General features: G+C 47.0%; 1 protein-coding gene across 1 annotated transcript in view; it reads right to left on the bottom strand.

The window, feature by feature from the left end:
• STX18 (syntaxin 18) overlaps nt 1-17250 on the bottom strand; it is a 119473-nt gene that overhangs the window by 43323 nt on the left and 58900 nt on the right. Inside the window, exon 2 of the mRNA XM_052641841.1 lies at nt 1338-1405. Coding sequence (XP_052497801.1) covers nt 1338-1405 — 68 coding nt within the window. The remainder of the gene's footprint in view (nt 1-1337; nt 1406-17250) is intronic.

Raw genomic sequence — 17250 nt, 5'->3', positions numbered from 1 at the left:
CTGACCCCTGGTTTAGAGGAAGACATTGCCTTCTACAAGGTAAGTGAATTTCTCAGGTTTGCATGGCTAATAAGGAGATAGAGTAGCTTGAACTAAACCAACATTTAAAGCATTCACTTTAGCTGGATGCCTTTTGAAGGCAAAGGGAAGTGAATAATGGATTTCCATGAGAGATCTCCACGACCACTTATGTAACCTAAGATGTCAAGTACTAAACAAAGGAGCTGGAAAATGATAGGCTTACACCAGTTTTGTTAAGTTTTCCAAAACAACAGTCACTTCCACCTGTACAGACTATAAAATTAGCATCTGATGTACATTAGCATCTGTATACCTTTAGAAATAAAATTTATACTGCCATCTAGTGTTGACCAACTATTTTAACTGAGAATTTTAAAATAACGTTTACTTGGTATGAAGCACTAGAATAATAATTTTACTACATTCCAAAATTATGTAAATGAAATACACTTAAAAGCATAAAGTAGACAAAGTGGTAGAGATTATTTAAAACCCACCTGGGGCATAATTTTTTTCTCTGTTAAAAAACTGATATGAAATATTTCCATTTTTGCATATATTGATTAAAGTCCTTTTATAAATTCAGAAGATTTATTCTATATTTTCTAACTGTGTGATAGGAAGGCTTCCAAAGGGCAAAACCCCTTATTCTATAATGATGAAATCCTAAACAGATGCTTCTAATGATGTCGCTTCCTATGTCTAGTCCAACTTTTCCACTGCTTAGGCACTACAGTTGAAGCTGAATCCTATGAGAGATAATGCCAACTAAAGCCGGGTGCAAACAGAGGTCAAGGAAGAGCAGGAGGCATGACAGTTGCACTGCAGTACAGTCCTGAGTTTATTGAGAGCTGGAGTCCATTCTAGAAGTGCTTTTGGAGGTCGTAATCAAAATGCTTTTCTTTTTAAAAATCAACCTAACAAAAACCCTCAGGGAGGCAAGAGTTCTCCTCTCTCCAAATGGCATTTTTATGTGACTGGCACGATCTCTTCATTTGCTCAGCAGTAATGCATTCAGTGAGACACTGCCCCATCCTCTCTGCGTGCTTCACAACATATATGGCACGTACAGAGCTGCAAACACGTGTGCGCCTCAGGGCACTGCTGTGGGGCTGTGGTGACTTTAAGGATGTGGGATATGGCTGCACTTACCCTGGCTGGAGGAGCCCCATTCTGCTCTGCAGGTTTTCTTTCACTGTCACACTGATCTTCCCCATTAAAACCCGGAGTTAGTATAAAGTGAGGACGAAAACATCACAAGGAATATAAGGCAAAGAACAGTCACCAAAATCATGATTTAAAAAATAGACACTTACCTATAAGCATTAATATAATCTTTTCTATGTTCCAGAAGAAAATCTCTCAGCTTGCCAATGTGTGAAATCTGTCATAGAAAGAAAGCAAAAGGTTTATATGGATAAATATGTTACACTCATATGCAACAAATTTTAAATTAGTAGAGAGAGAGAGAGTGGAATGCTCTCTCTTCAAGTCTTCAAAGGATTCTGAAGCTCCAAACTGGACACTTTTGATTTTAGACTCCTGTATAATCACTGACTTGTCAAAGTCACCCACATTCCTGGGCCTAGGTCTCCTACTTAAATCACAGATCGCTACAATTAAAGGAAGAAGGAGAGAACCAACAGCAATGAAGAGGTGACTTGAAGGAACTTCGAGATTCTATGAGATAATGCATATGTCTAGTAACTGCACAGCATGTGCTTAATAAAGGCCAGTTCCCTTCCTTAAGCATTTTCTACCTAAAATTTTATAGACAAACATTCCTTCTTCCAAGTGTTCTAGGGGATGGATTCTAAGGCTGGAGCCATTAAGTTTATAAACAGGGTCCATGCAGAGCAGCAGAATTAAACAGAAGATTCGGGAGCAGTGATATATCCCTACACAGCACATCTCCATCTTCTCCACTTCTGTGGATAAACAAGAGAGGACACAAAAGAACAGGGGACTGAACTCCTGATGGCTCATTTCTTGTGCGAAAGCCCCTACCATGTGTCAGGTGCTGTGTGTGGAAGGAGGGATTAAGAAAGAAAACAACAAGAGGTAGGAAGAAGACTGGGAACATGGTCGACATGGACAACAGCGCTTCCAGAAGGAGAGAATGATTAGCTAAGCTGGGGGCCTGCGCGGTCCTGTGACCACAGCTCACGCTTGCTTCCTCCTAATGCCCTTTGTATTTATTCCAAACACACGCAGCCCCAGTCTCAAAGGATCTGCTGAACTTTCATCTTTTGCATGAAAGTTTTTCTGTCAAGGCCAACTCAGGCCAATTTTCGCTCCGCTCTGAACTTAAAAGCATGTCTGCATCCCACCCACTGGGCACTCAGCTACACACGGCCACGTCCACTGGCTTCACTTTTGCGCACATGCCTCTCTCAGGGGTTAGGAACCATGTGAGGAGGGGGCTGCCCAGCTTCTCCCACAGCCCTACGCACAACATGGAGCCCGGCATAGAGTCAGTCAGTACTTGCAGACTGAGTAAACGTCTAAATACAAAAACAGTATTTACCACTAAAGAAACATTCAGCAATTGTCTGGGGATAGGTCAGTCGGGGTTCAGTTACATTTCCCAGGGTCTAGACTGAGAAAAAATACGGTTCAGAAAAGCACCCTCAGGCATCTTAAGAGCATGAATTAAAGAAAAAAATGAACTGTGGCCACATATTCATTTATTTACCAGATTACAAAGATTACTGAGACTGTTCGGCAACCCCGGCTCCATAAGGAACCTCCACACACACACACACATGACCTCCTTCTTCCCCAGTGGCCCGCTGAGGGCACTGACGTCACTGTGCTTACAACCAGGCTGGGAAATGTGAAGCTTGCAGAGGCTACGTGACTCGCCCACAGTTACACGGTTAGTGTCTGGTGGGGGTTGGAGGCAAGCTCAGGACTCTCGAGTTCATTTGGCCTGTCTTCCACTAAACCACAGCTGCCTGCTTCATCCTCTTATTCCAATTTTCCACTTACGCTGCATTTTAAAATCTGACTTTTAAGACTGTTGGGAAAAAAAAATTTAGATCTGCAAACGAGGTGCTTACTATACCACATATGAGATATAATCAAATTAACTCTCCTGTTTAATATGCTTCAGTGGTTCCCAGCATCAGGGACAGTCCCTGATGCTAGGAAGATTTAAGGGCAGGAGGAGAAGGGGGCGACAGAGGATGAGATGGTTGGATGGCATCACTGACTCAATGGACAGGAGTTTGAGCAAACTCCGGGAGACACTGAAGGACAGGGAAGCCTGGCGTGCTGCAGTCCACAGGGTCACAAAGACTTGGACACGACTGAGCAACTGAACGACAACAACAAAGAACAGTGGTTCCCATTCCCTTCCCCAACCCCTGCTTACAAGGGGCCAGGCAAGCAGTGAGAGGAAGGCAACGCGAGCGGAGAGGACAGGGCGCTCCGGAGGCGTGAATTCTGGTTATGGAACACCCTGCAGTCGAAGGAAGCATCTCTCCCAGACGACTCGCCAGAGGGCAGCTAATTGTCATCTCTGCGCCTAATCAGTGGGGTCAAGCCCAAGCCCCAAACGCAGCACTCACGGCCCTTCACAGTGCAGCTCCAGAAGTCCCGAGGGGCCTCAGTCCTGCCACGCTCCCCACCGACCACAAAGACCACAATGACTCCTTACCGATTAGCCTCCCTTCACCAGAGCGCCACAAGCTCCTAGAGGGTGAAGGGTCCTCCCCTTTCCCCAGAGCCTGTCAGGCACAAAAACTTTCACTGCCTGTTGAATAGATAGTGGGCACTGAATAATGCGGGCTTCCCATGAGGCTCAGTGGTAAAGAACCCACCTGCCAATGCAGGAGACGCAAGAGATACAGCTTGGATTCCTGGGTCTGGAAGATCCCCTGGAGGAAGAAACGGCAACCCACTGCGGTATTCTTGCCTGAAAAAGCCTATGGACAGAGGACCGGCCCCAGTCTCATGGGATCACAAAGAGCTGGGCATGACTAAGTGATTAAGCACACATGCACTGAATAATACCCTAAGGATTATACCTACTGTGGTAGGCAAGGGAATACTATATACCCTTCTCCCAAAGATGTCCAAGTCTTATCCCCGGAACCTGTGAATTTATTATGTTACATGGCAAAGGGGAATCACTGTGGCAGAAGGTAATAAGATGCTCATCAGCTGAGCTTAAAATAGGGAGATTACCCTGGATTTACACTGGCGTATCCGGGGAGGTCCATGAATGGAGAACAAGGAGGCAGAAGAGAGAGTCAGAACGACGCAACGCGAGGACTCGGTCCAACACTGCTGGCTTTCAAAACAGAGGAAGGGAGCCCAGGGATGAACGCCATGTCTGCATGCTGGAAAAGGCAACTTAGTGGATCCTCCCCTAGTGGCTCCAGAAGAAAACAGAACCCTGCCCACACCTTGATCTCAACCTAGGGAGTCCCATTGTGGACTTTAGACCCACAGAACAAGAATACAATACATTTTTGTCATCTTAAGCCGCTAAATTGATGGTAACTTGTTACAGCAGCAACAAGAAACTAACAGACTGCGTCTCAGTTTGGGCTGCTATAACAAAACACCACAGGTTGGGTAGCTTACACAGCCAACGCTTACTTCTCTCGGTTCTGGAGGCGGGCAGGTCCTGGCCAACGTGGCAGCATATCTGGGGCCTGGGGAGGGCTCTCACCCTAATTTTAGACAGCTGCCTTCTTGACGAGTCCTCACGTGGTGGTCTCGAATCTCTTCCTCTAAGGACACCGATCCCATTCAAGGGGGCCCCGCCCTCATGATCTAATTAGGCACCAAAGGCCTCACCTCCAAATACCATCCCGTTGGCTATCAGGGCTTCAATTCTGGGATGACACAGTCAGTCAGTCATAGTGCATCTGACATAGCAGAAAGCCTTATATGAAACAGCCTTTTTTTTTTTTTAAAGGAGTCATAATGTTTTCAATAAAGGTTTAAATGTCCAAGGGAATCCACTGCACAGTCTAGACACAGAAGCTCCCCTCTTTAAGTTCCCCCTCCCACATCTTTAGCTAGGTTCAGTCTGCCAGGGTGGAATGGTGTGTGGGGGTGAGTGCCAAGAACAAGAAGCCCCTCAGAAAACTTGATTACAAGAAGTTTCACTTAAAGTATAACAAATGTGATCCCTATTTCTTATGATACCTGGGATTTGCTTGAATATAACATGGATGGGCAGTAACACCTGAAAGAGGATCAGTCATGAGTTGACAGCTGAGTGTGGGTAGGGGCGGACTCCTTATAAATACTGTCTACTTCAATACACACTTGATAGCTTTCTTAACGAAACATTATTTTTTAAAATCTCCCATTTTTCGCTCTCTTTTAACATGTTTGGTGATTCTGAAGTACAGATTTTCTGCTGCCAAGCTAGTAATAACCCATACTTGAACAAGCAACCCAACCCCACCTCAAATCTCTAGCTAGTTTATTTCTAAATAGACTTTAGCAAGTTTTTGCTCAAAATTCCACTTAAGACGATCAATACCACTTAAAAAAACAAACAAACACCCTACCAACCCCAAAACCTTCACCAAGAGTTTACTATGTGCCAGGCTCTATTCCAAGATCTCTGCATGCGTTAGCTCATGGAACTCTCCCAGCAATCCTGAGATGAGTAACATCATCATACCTGTTTTAACAGATAAGGAAACTGAGTCAGAGAGCTGGTAAGTAATTTGCTCAGGGACACATGGGGTGAAGCCTGGATGGAACCCAGTATTCTAAGTTATCAGACTGGAGTTCTTAACCCCCAAACGTATGCACAGATTCTTGGCAGGTGGCAAGTTCAGTTTTTCAGCATAGTAGTCACCAAGGGGGATGCCTGGGAATTCAGAAAAACACCCAGCGAGCAACGTCAGGCTGTTTCTTCGTGCATCTGTATTCAACAGTGCGCTGCACATCTGACGTCACCCCACAGTGATGGGCACTTACAGAGCACCCGCTGTGTGTGCCAGGCAGCGAGTGAAATGCTTGCTTCGTGCTGGCATTGGCTCCCCTATAACCAATCGGATGAATTAGACGTTGCCCCCATTTCTATTTTATAAACATGGAAACTGAGGCCCACGTGAGCTCACAGGCTAATAAGGGGCAGGACTGACATGGATCACAGGTCTATATGACTCAAAGGCTAAGTTATTTATATCATCAAAAGGTCAATAAACTGTTACTTCCTATCTTATTTAATTTTGGCTTTTTTTTTTCACAAATATAAACTGGGTTTCATGTGAGAGTTATTTATAGACACTGATTTTTAAAATGTTTTCAACTACAGTGGATACAGAAAGCTCTACAAGAGAGATTTTTTTGAATGTTTCCACACAGAGCACTCATTTTAAAAGTCACTCAAAGTGGGAACATGCATATATCCAAAGCAACTGTTTTCCCCACTGAAGTCTCCTCCTCCAAGCCCATCTGTTATTCCCAGTGTTGTCAACACAGGAGGCTTGGAATTGCTAAGTACTGTCAGGATGCTGGGAGGAAGGCCCACAGATGTGTGCCAGGAACCAGGACGGTCATAGAGACTGGTGGTGCCACGGTAACTGTTCACCCTGAGTACCAACCATCAAACTGCCATCAAAACAAGGTTTAAACAAGGAATGAAGGCAACTTCCAGGGCTGGGTCTCTTCCCCCTGTCTGAGTTCATCTACCTCCACCCATAGTGCAGGGCAGGATATCAGCAGAAGAGCAGACTCCTGGCAAAAGACTGCGGAGTTTGGGTGGGGCAGGGCAGACAGCAGAGAAATGGGTAAGAAATCCAGGGAGTTGGCTGAACTTCTTGGGTCTCATCTCTGCTCAGTCTCTGCTACTTCCTCTGAAAAGGACACTGATGCCCGCCTCGTTAGGCTTCGAGGGACCCCAGCTGGATGAACTTCCTCTTCTGTTTCTCAACCCCTCCCTCCCATGTCTGAGGGAAGAGGACTGGCTGGGGTAGGGTCTGGAGAGGGCAGGGAGCAGGCTCCGCTCACTGGCAGCCAGGCAGCAGAGAGGGTCTGCTCCAGCTCCACCCACATCTGGCCACAAAGCTACAGCCCGGTTCTCCGTTTGGCTTTTTCACGTTCTGACTGCTTATTTCTTTCAGGTAGCTCCAAAACTTGCTGGGGGAAAACGGGTGTTTTTAATAAAATCCCTAAACTCTTAACCTTTGCCAACTGAGATTTTGAGCAAGTTGCTTGATCTCCCTGAGCTTTATTACAAAGGGAGGGCAATAAACATGCTTCTTTAAAAGCAGCAGCAGCAGCACGAGTTGACAGAGAACTCTCATTACGCGCATGCTGTGCGGCAGGCACCAGCAGAACGCTGTCCGCTGTCCGCCCACCAGCGCATTTGTTCGCTCCTCCTGATAACCTCCTGGGACAGGTTTCGCTATAATCCCACTTCACAGATGAGAAGACACTGAAGTAACGCATTTCATATAAATGGTTCAAAATAAACGGGGGACTATGATGCCCAACCCAAGGACCTGTGTGCTTTCAGCCTCTACAAGTCCACCCATGAAGACAGCCCTACCGTCCCATCCAAGCGCAGGGCATCTCTGAGGGCCGCTTTCATCACAGGGCACACAGAACGTTTTGAGATCAAAAGTACTCAACGCTGAGATGCCCTGTTCAGGTCAAACACAATGTCAACAGCTATGGGTCAGTGCAGAGCCAACAGCCGCCCTCCAAGGCCTGCTGGGATCTGGCTTCTCCACAAAGCTGATACTCAACCAAGCAATTGTTTAAACTCCATTCTAAAATGACAGGCATTCATCTGGTCCAGCCTTTTCTTTCTCTGAAGATAAACCAAGTTCATTTTTAAGTGACTGAATTTTAATAAGGCTCATTTCAAAAGTCATCAAGACATTGGACTTCCCCACACAGCACATCTACCATATATACAGAGTGATTATAAAACAGTACCCAGTGGTCCCAATGCATCTGACAGGGAAAAACATTCTCACATTACCTGATATCACACATAAAGCTTTTACCAGGAGAGACCAAGCAACAGTTAGAACTGGACATGGAACAACAGACTGGTTCCAAATACAAAAAGGAGTACGTCAAGGCTGTATATTGTCACTCTGCTTATTTAACTTCTATGCAGAGATCATCCTGAGAAGCGCTGGGCTGGAAGAAGCACAAGCTGGAATCAAGATTGCCGGGAGAAATATCAATAACCTCAGATATGCAGGTGACACCACCCCTATGGCAGAAAGTGAAGAGGAGCTAAAAAGCCTCTTGATGAAAGTGAAAGAGGAGAGTGAAAAAGTTCGCTTATAGCTCAACATTCAGAAAACGAAGATCATGGCATCTGGTCCCATCACTTCATGGGAAATAGATGGGGAAACAGTGGAAACAGTGTCAGACTTTGTTTTTGTGGGGCTCCAAGATCACTGAAGATGGTGACTGCAGCCATGAAATTAAAAGACGCTTACTCCTTGGAAGAAAAGTAATGACCAATCTAGATAGGATATTCAAAAGCAGAGACATTACTTTGCCAACAAAGGTCCGTCTAGTCAAGGCTATGGTTTTTCCAGTGGTCAGGTATGGATGTGAGAGTTGGACTGTGAAGAAAGCTGTTCAGTTCAGTTCAGTTGCTCAGTCATGTTTGACTCTTTGCAACCCCATGAATCACAGCAAGCCAGGCCTCCCTGTCCATCACCAACTCCCAGAGTTTACTCAGACTCAATGTCCATCGAGTCAGTGATGCCATCCAGCCATCTCATCTTCTGTCGTCCCCTTCTCCTGCCCCAATCCCTCCCAGCATCAGAGTCTTTTCCAATGAGTCAACTCTTCGCATGAGGTGGCCAAAGTACTGGAGTTTCAGCTTTAGCATCATTCCTTCCAATGAACACCCAGGACTGATTTCCTTTAGGATGAACTGGTTGGATCTCCTTGCAGTCCAAGGGACTCTCAAGAGTCTTCACCAACACCACAGTTCAAAAGCATCAATTCTTCAGTGCTCAGCTTTCTTCACAGTCCAACTCTCACATCCATACATGACCACTGGAAAAACCATAGCCTTGACTAGACGGACCTTTGTTGGCAAAGTAATGTCTCTGCTTTTGAATATCCTATCTAGGTTGGTCATTACTTTTCTTCCAAGGAGTAAGCGTCTTTTAATTTCATGGCTGCAGTCACCATCTGCAGTGATTTTGGAGCCCCACAAAAACAAAGTCTGACACTGTTTCCACTGTTTCCCCATCTATTTCCCATGAAGTGATGGGGCCAGATGCCATGATCTTCATTTTCTGAATGTTGAACTGTAAGCCAACTTTTTCACTCTCCTCTTTCACTTTCATCAAGAGGCTTTTTTAGTTCCTCTTCACTTTCTGCCATAAGGGTGGTGTCACCTGCATATCTGAGGTTATTGATATTTCTCCCGGCAATCTTGATTCCAGCTTGTGCTTCTTCCAGCCCAGCGTTTCTCACGATGTACTCTGCATTGAAGTTAAATAAGTAGGGTGACAATATACAGCCTTGACATACTCCTTTTCCTATTTGGAACCAGTCTGTTGTTCATGTCCAGTTAACTGTTGCTTCCTGACCTGCATATAGGTTTCTCAAGAGGCAGGTCAGGTAGTCTGGTATTCCCATCTCTTTCAGAATTTTCCACAGTTTATTGTGATCCACACAGTCAAAGGCTTTGGCATAGTCAATAAAGCAGAAATAGAAGTTTTTCTGGAACTCTCTTGCTTTTTCGATGATCCAGTGGATGTTGGCAATTTGATCTCCGGTTCCTCTGCCTTTTTTAAAACCAGCTTGAACATCTAGAAGCTCACGGTTCACGTATTGCTGAAGCCTGGCTTGGAGAATTTTGAGCATTACTTTTGTAGCGAGTGAGATGAATGCAATTGTGCGGCAGTTTGAGCATTCTTTGGCATTGCCTTTCTTTGGGATTGGAATGAAAACTGACTTTTTTCAGTCCTGTGGCCACTGCTGAATTTTCTAAATTTGCTTGCATATTGAGTGCAGCACTTTCACAACATCATCTTTCAGGATTTGAAATAGTTCAACTGGAATTCCATCACCTCCACTAGCTTTGTTCGTAGTGATGCTTTCTAAGGCCCACTTGACTTCACATTCCAGGATGTCTGGCTCTAGGTGAGTGATCACACCATCATGATTATCTTGGTCGTGAAGATCTTTTTTGTAGAGTTCTTCTGTGTATTCTTGCCACCTCTTCTTAATATCTTCTGCTTCTGTTAGGTCCATAGCGTTTCTGGAAGAAAGCTGAGCAGCGAAGAATTGATGCTTTTGAACTGCGGTGTTGGAGAAGACTGTTGAGAGTCCCTTGGACTGCAAGGAGATCCAACCAGTCCATTCTGAAGGAGATCAGCCCTGGGATTTCTTTGGAAGGAATGATGCTAAAGCTGAAACTCCAGTACTTTGGCCACCTCACGAGATGAGTTGACTCATTGGAAAAGACTGATGCTGGGAGGGATTGGGGGCAGGAGGAGAAGGGGACGGCCGAGGATGAGATGGCTGGATGGCATCACGGACTCGATGGACGCTGAGTTTGAGAGAACTCTGGGAGTTGGTGATGGACAGGGAGGCCTGGCATGCTGCGATTCATAGGGTTGCAAAGAGTCGGACACGAGTGAGCAACTGAACTGAACCAAACAAAGACACCCCAATATGTGCAGCCGTGAGACCAGCTCCCGCGGGTGAATGTGTTCTATTGACATGGACTCGGCTCCGGGGACTCAACCCCATGGCTGGTTGCCCACAAGCATGCTGGTGAATGGGGTTGGAAAACCAAGGTTGCCCTCAGCATGTACTTATGTAAAATATGTAAAATGCAGACCTAAAGCTGTATCCATACAGAGAGAGGCATCTAAAAGACTGCTCATCAAAATATTGATGGTTGGGTGGTAAGATTTAGAGACTGTGCTTTTTCCTATTTATAAGACCGTTTCATACCTTAACATCTTTCTACAATTTGTATGTATAATCCTTGTATCCGACAGAAAAGTATCTTTAAACAAAAATGTAAATCTTCCTACATCCTTCCCTGACTAAGAGTGTATACGGACCCCTGAGACCCCTACAGGACCAAGTCCAGTTCTGTGAGCCCAGGGCATCACCGACTCGATGAACATGAGTTTGAGCAAGCTCCGGGAGTTGGTGATGGACAGGGAAGCCTGGCGTATTGCAGTCCATGGGGTCGCAAAGAGTCAGATACAACTGAGTGACTGAACTGAACTGATGAAGGGCCCACCAGTGTCCCTGTCCCTCCTGACTTCTCAGGGTTCTGAGCCCTCTCCGATCTCCCAATCCCGGTTTCCTGACTCACTCCTACTCTGCTCACGGGGTACACCTCCCAGAAGTCTTCTCTGCCATTTCAGGCCAGGCTAACAACCCCTTGCAAGAACCCCTCTTTCAGTGATGTCAGCCTCTTGTTTTGAAATGTTTTCATGTCTCTCTGTCGCAAGCTGCTCAGGCATAAGCTTAGCCCAAAGCAGCTCTTAAAAGATGACTTAGTGCTCCTAATGCAGGAACTGGGCCACATTTTGCATTACCCACTAGATGGCAACACAAGTCTTGCAGGAGTAGAAATATTAGGAACCCTCAGAAATAGCAGTCTGGTCTTTTTGTCCCCAAGGGCTTTACAATTTTCTCTGGTTCTGTACTTCTGATCTGGAATTAAAGGATTATTAAAGGTTAATTGTGTTGCTCAGGCTGAAGCTGAAATGACATTGTTTTGAAATAGACATGTGCACTTGGACAAGACTAAGGTTTTATTTTATTTTTTCTTTTCTTTTTCTTTTTTTAATTTTTATTTTTACTTTATTTTACTTTACAATACTGTATTGGTTTTGCCAAGACTAAGGTTTTAAAACACTGCGTTCCCGGCAGGTTGGACACACAGGCAGCTCCCAGGCATGGCTGCCATCTGCCACCCCCAGCAGTGAGGGCCCAGCTTTGCTTACGTGTGTCACCCAGAGCACAGACCTGGGTGCTTTGTGAATCACCCAGAGCAAGGTAAGACTGTAAAACAAAAAACTCTGGTATAAAATGGAAGACGACTGCATGTTCACAGCAGGGGCAGTTCGGAGCAGTCACCGGTGTCTTTAGCAGATCACAGCAGCGGTTGGACTTGCACACGCCTCCCTGCCCCCGCAACCCCCGTGATAGGAATTCTCTTCTGGCACTCACAACACGTCCAACAAAGACCTGATTGAGTAGGAAACACTGAGTACCCATTTGCATAATGTGCCTCTGCAAGAAACAGCCATTGTTCAAGATTAAAGAGACTCCAGTACGGCCTCTGGCATATTGTAAAAAGGTCCATGTAACACAGAATCATTATTTTTTTTTAGTTCAATCAGTGGACACAGCTTACTGTTCAGTTTAAGTAGGCAGCCAAAGGCACAGTCGGAACAACCGCCGCTGTATAAATGTTTGCCAACCACTGATAAGCTGACATGACTTTTCACAGGGGTCATGTTCCCAAGTCTGATTTGGAGGCCCGCTAAACTAAATTCCGAATCCACTCTCTCAGTCATGATTGCAAAGGGCCTCAATACCAATTACGGCGGAAGGTTCAGAACGGCTCGCAGCTCTGGAGCGCGATGACCCCGCTGAAGTCACAGTGGGGGCTGTCTGAGTCCTTGTGCTAGGGAAGCTCTCCGTGACCAGTCACCCACAAAAGAGCCTGGCACAGCCACAGGCATTCCTTTGGCTTTGGGGTCACAGCAGGGAGGGTGTTAAGGGATTACACGTATGAACTGTGCCTTCTCGCGTTGTCTCCTTTCAGCAATTGTTTAGTCATAAGCTGAGCCTCCTCCCATCGCTCCCTGCCTAATTCCTACTGCTGGAGGCCGCCCTTCAGCGGGCACAGGGCCTGCCGTGGGCAGCCGCTCTCCAGTCCTTGCACGAGCCCCTCCTGAAAGCACGGTCCTGCCAGGATCTCTTCCTAAACCTCTGACAACTCTGCGTCACCTTCTTTCCTTGCCTCCTCCCACCTCTGCAAACCTCTGAAACTTCAGGAATCTCAGCCCTGACCCACTCCTCCTACCCATAACTTAATGTACCATCTACAGAAAACTTGTCCACTGGCCCGCTGCTTCACTCCTGTGTCCTGAGGGTGAATTCAACTGTCCACTGTGTGTCCCACAGGTGTCTTAAAAGCCACATGTCCCAAAGCCTGAGTCATCTAACCACTTCCGCTCAATCCCCCTCTCCCTGCCATGCTGACTTACTAGGTGTGACTTATAGGGAGAATTTCCAGGGGTCCCTGTCCCCGCAAAGAAAAAGAGCCTCTCTCTTCTGATTCCCAAGTTAGAGAACCCCAGAGCATGTTGACTCTCTTTTTCACTCCACAAATGAAACTGGTCAGCCAGGCCTGTCCACTCCACTGGTTGAACAGCTGCCAGAGGAATGGGCACCCACAGACCAGCTTCTCCTCCTGTTTACCCATGTCCACCCAGGAGTCCAGATCCTCAAGAAAGAGCAAAAACCTATCCTGTCCTCAACCTTTTCCTCGTCAATCCTTCTGCCACAGCTTTCTCTTTCCATCTCATGGTCTTCATGCTCAGACTTTAACCTCAGGGCTTCCCTTGTAGCTCAGTTGGTAAAAAATCTGCCTACAATGCAGGAGAATGGGTTAGATTCCTGGATTGGGAAGATCCCCTGGAGAAGGAAATGGCAACCCACGCCAGTACTCTTGCTTGGAGAATCCCATGGACTGTAGCCTGCCAGGCTCCTCTGTCCATGGGATCGCAAGAGTTGGACATGACTTAAGTGACTAAGCCACCAACCACCACCACCACCAAACACATTCTCTGGCTCCCCCAAATGGCACTGGGGTTGCTTCGCTGGAGCACAACCTCTGTTCCCAAAGCTGGGTCCACTCCCGGCCTATCTGACCCTCCTGTTTGCTCACTGACGCTCAGAGTATAACCCTGCTCCACGTGCATGGAGGGAGCCCCTGCGTCTTGCAGACCCTGGACTCCACTTCACAGGACACAGTTCTTTTTCACTCTGCTCGAGAGCAGCTGTTGTGTGGCCCCTGTGAGGAGGGTCTTCTCACTTCTGTAAGCTACATGTCTTCAATCCCTTCCGGAATTCTTTACATGAAATGCACTTGTGGCTGCTGGTCATACTTATTAGTTTCTGAATGCAGGAATTTATTGGCCTCAAAAAATCAAATGTGGTTCCGAGAATGGACTCAATGCTCCTTTCAACAGGAGGTGGAGAGCAGGCAGAACTTTCACCTACACTCTTTCAGCCTCTGGGCTTCTAGTAATGCCACCTAAGAGGGTGTTAATGCTTCCCAGGGGGGCTCAGTGGTAAAGAACCCGCCTGCCAATGCAGGAGACATAAGAGACACGGGTTCGATCCCTGGATTGGGAAGACCCCTTGGAGGAGGGTATGACAACCCACTCCAGCATTCTTGCCTAGAGAATCCCATGGACAGAGGAGCCTGGCGGGCTACAGTCCATGGCATCACAAAGAGTCGGACATGACTGAGTGACTGAGGAAGGCACAGCAGCAAGATGGTGTTCACTTTCAAGTCACTGAGTCAAACTGACTTACCATCGACTACAATTATTTTTTTCATGAAGACCTATGTCTTTACTATATTCATATTCCCCCCTTAGCCTCTTGCCATTTGCCATTCTGATCATTCTGCCACTAAAGACACCTGTTAACTAAAAATTATCAGTTTAAAAAATAGAATGAATATTGGGCTGAAAAAGAAGCATAGAGTTACAGACCCCTCCCAGTGGACAGCTAGCTTAATGAGCCACAGACATCCCTGCAATCCAAATAATCAGTCCATTAAAAACAATGTTTCCTTGGGACTTCCCTGGTGGCTCAGCAGTTAAGACTGAGCGTCCACTGCAGGTGACGCAGGTCTGATCCCTGCTCAGGGAACTAAGATCCCACATGCTGTGTGGCACAGCCAAAAGTAAATAAATAAATAACAACACAACATTGTGAATCAACTATACTCCCAATAAAATTTTTAAAAAATTAAAAAAAAGTTCATCCACAAAAGCAACACAGTGAGATCTGCTAACTACCCTGTGAAATCAGGTCTCCTCGCCTGCACTGATTCAACAGTGCACAAGACTGGGGGGCTGGGGGGTAGGGGTCGTGCTTCGGGAATGTACTGGTTCACTATCACTCCTTTCTTTCCTGTGGGCTTGAAAACCTCCCTTTATTTGTTTTCAGTGAACAGATTAAGAGCAGGTATGGGGCAAGCACATCAAGGAGGGAGGTGATGAGGGAGAAGGGAGGGGAGGTGGGTGGACAGACGGGGAGTTCTGACCCGGGGCCGGCGTGGCTTCGCACTGCTTTTCAGACCCCAACCCAAGCCCAGCTGGTCTGAAGGCTGTGTGCAGAGTATGTGTGTGGAGAGGGCACGTATCTTGTCTCTCTCCACTCTCTCTCCGCAGGGTAGTGCAAAGCATGAACTCCAGAGTCACACAGACCTGTGTTCAGATCCTGGCGCCATCCCTGACTACTGCAACTCATTTAACTTCTCTGAGCTTTAACCTCTGATTTGTAAACTTGAGACGGTAACTCTGAAGGTGACTACAAGCCTTCAGTGAAACGTCGACAATCTGACACTGTATCTGGCACAGAGCAGGTGCTCAGGGAGTCGAGTGCCCCACTTCCCTTCATCACTGTCTGGGTCTTACCCATAAGGCCAGGTCTGCCTGGTTGGGGGGTGCTGTCCTGCGGCAGCAGATGGAAAGGTAGACGGAGGGACCTAGGCCGTGCTAAAGGGCTGTGACCTTTAAGGTCATTCACAAGATCATAGTGCTGAGGAAAGCAGAGAGCTATGGAGTCAAAGCAAAGAAACTGGATTTGGTACAAATCCAGCACACGTGGAGGACAGGTGGTGGCAACACTAGGTAATATTTATTGACTGCTTACTTACCACATGCCAGGCACTGTTCTAGGAGCTTTATGTATATCTAACAATGAAGGCGGGAGGAGAAGGGGACGACAGAAGATGAGGTGGTTGGATGGCATCACCAACTCAATGGACATGAGTTTGCACAAGCTCCGGGAGCTGGTGATGGACAGGGAGGCCTGGCGTGCTGCAGTCCATGGGGTTGCAAAGAGTCAGACACAACTGACCGACTGAACTGAACTTATTTAACTCTCCTGATGACCATATGAGACCATATGAGGTACTGTTACTACCCTCTATGAAAAGAAGCTGAGGCCCAGAGGGGTTATTTCACTGCCAAAGGCCCCACAGTGAGCCTATGACTTATCACTATCTGGACCCAGAGGGTCTGGCTGCGGAGCCCAACTTAAACTGCCATGGTGGCAATGGGAGGCCCCCACGGGTACCGAGGTCAGAAGCAGAGAGTGGAGAGAGGAGTGGCAGGGTCCCCTTGATGCAGGTTCAACCCCAGGGCGGTGGGGCACCTGGAAGGTCTTTCTCGAAAGCAGCTTGGAAACAAGTCCCGCCCTTCCTCAGGCACAACCAGCTCCTATAAAGGGCTGGCCGTGGACAAGCGCTTTTTGCTTGTCCTTGGTACTTGTGCCTCCAACGTGGAGTGCACCTCATGGCGGCCTAACTTCTGAGCACGGGGTGAACCTCATACACACCCACCCACACCCACAATCTACACAGCATTTACAAAGCCCACCCTGAATCCCAACGTAGGCTCTTACACTAAGTTCAAGACTGCTCGTTCCACCAGAGCTGGAACAGATGCTGTCTCTTCAGCTGTGCATCAGAGGATGTGGCTGGTGTGAGTTTTTAAGAGCCACAGTGAGAGCAAAAATGCTTCTTCTTAGATGCTAGACTCACAGGCAGGACTCTTGTTGCAAAAGGCCCCAGGAAACCACAGAGGAGAGAGCAGCAATGCCCTCCCACCCTCACTGGGGCTTGCATGTGCAGAATGGACAACAGGCACTGGTGAAATCATCGTCTCTTCCCTGCCAAGCACATGGAGCTAACTCCTGCCAGTTCGGTATCTGTGATATGCGCCTTGAGGTTGTGGGCAGCTCCATCATCCCACCCATTCTCCTCTGCATCTTCTCTCTGCTCTGTGATCAAAGAAATTAACTGCGGCCCCAGAGCTCACCTCCATGGCTGAAGAGGGAGCCTCCAACTGCACATCGCTGGACCAGGTCTTGACACACTGGCCTTGAGTGTGAGGGAGGGTCCCCCTCCTCCCTTCCATCCACCTATCAAACACTAACTGGGAAGTCAGTACTCTACTTAAAATTTACCTACCACCTCTCTGACCT

This window comes from Budorcas taxicolor, chromosome 6 (genome assembly GCF_023091745.1).
Source record: "Budorcas taxicolor isolate Tak-1 chromosome 6, Takin1.1, whole genome shotgun sequence".
NCBI classification, from domain to species: domain Eukaryota; kingdom Metazoa; phylum Chordata; class Mammalia; order Artiodactyla; family Bovidae; genus Budorcas; species Budorcas taxicolor.
The sequence above is the reverse complement of the archived record's forward strand: the minus strand, read 5'-3'. Positions and strand labels throughout refer to the sequence as shown.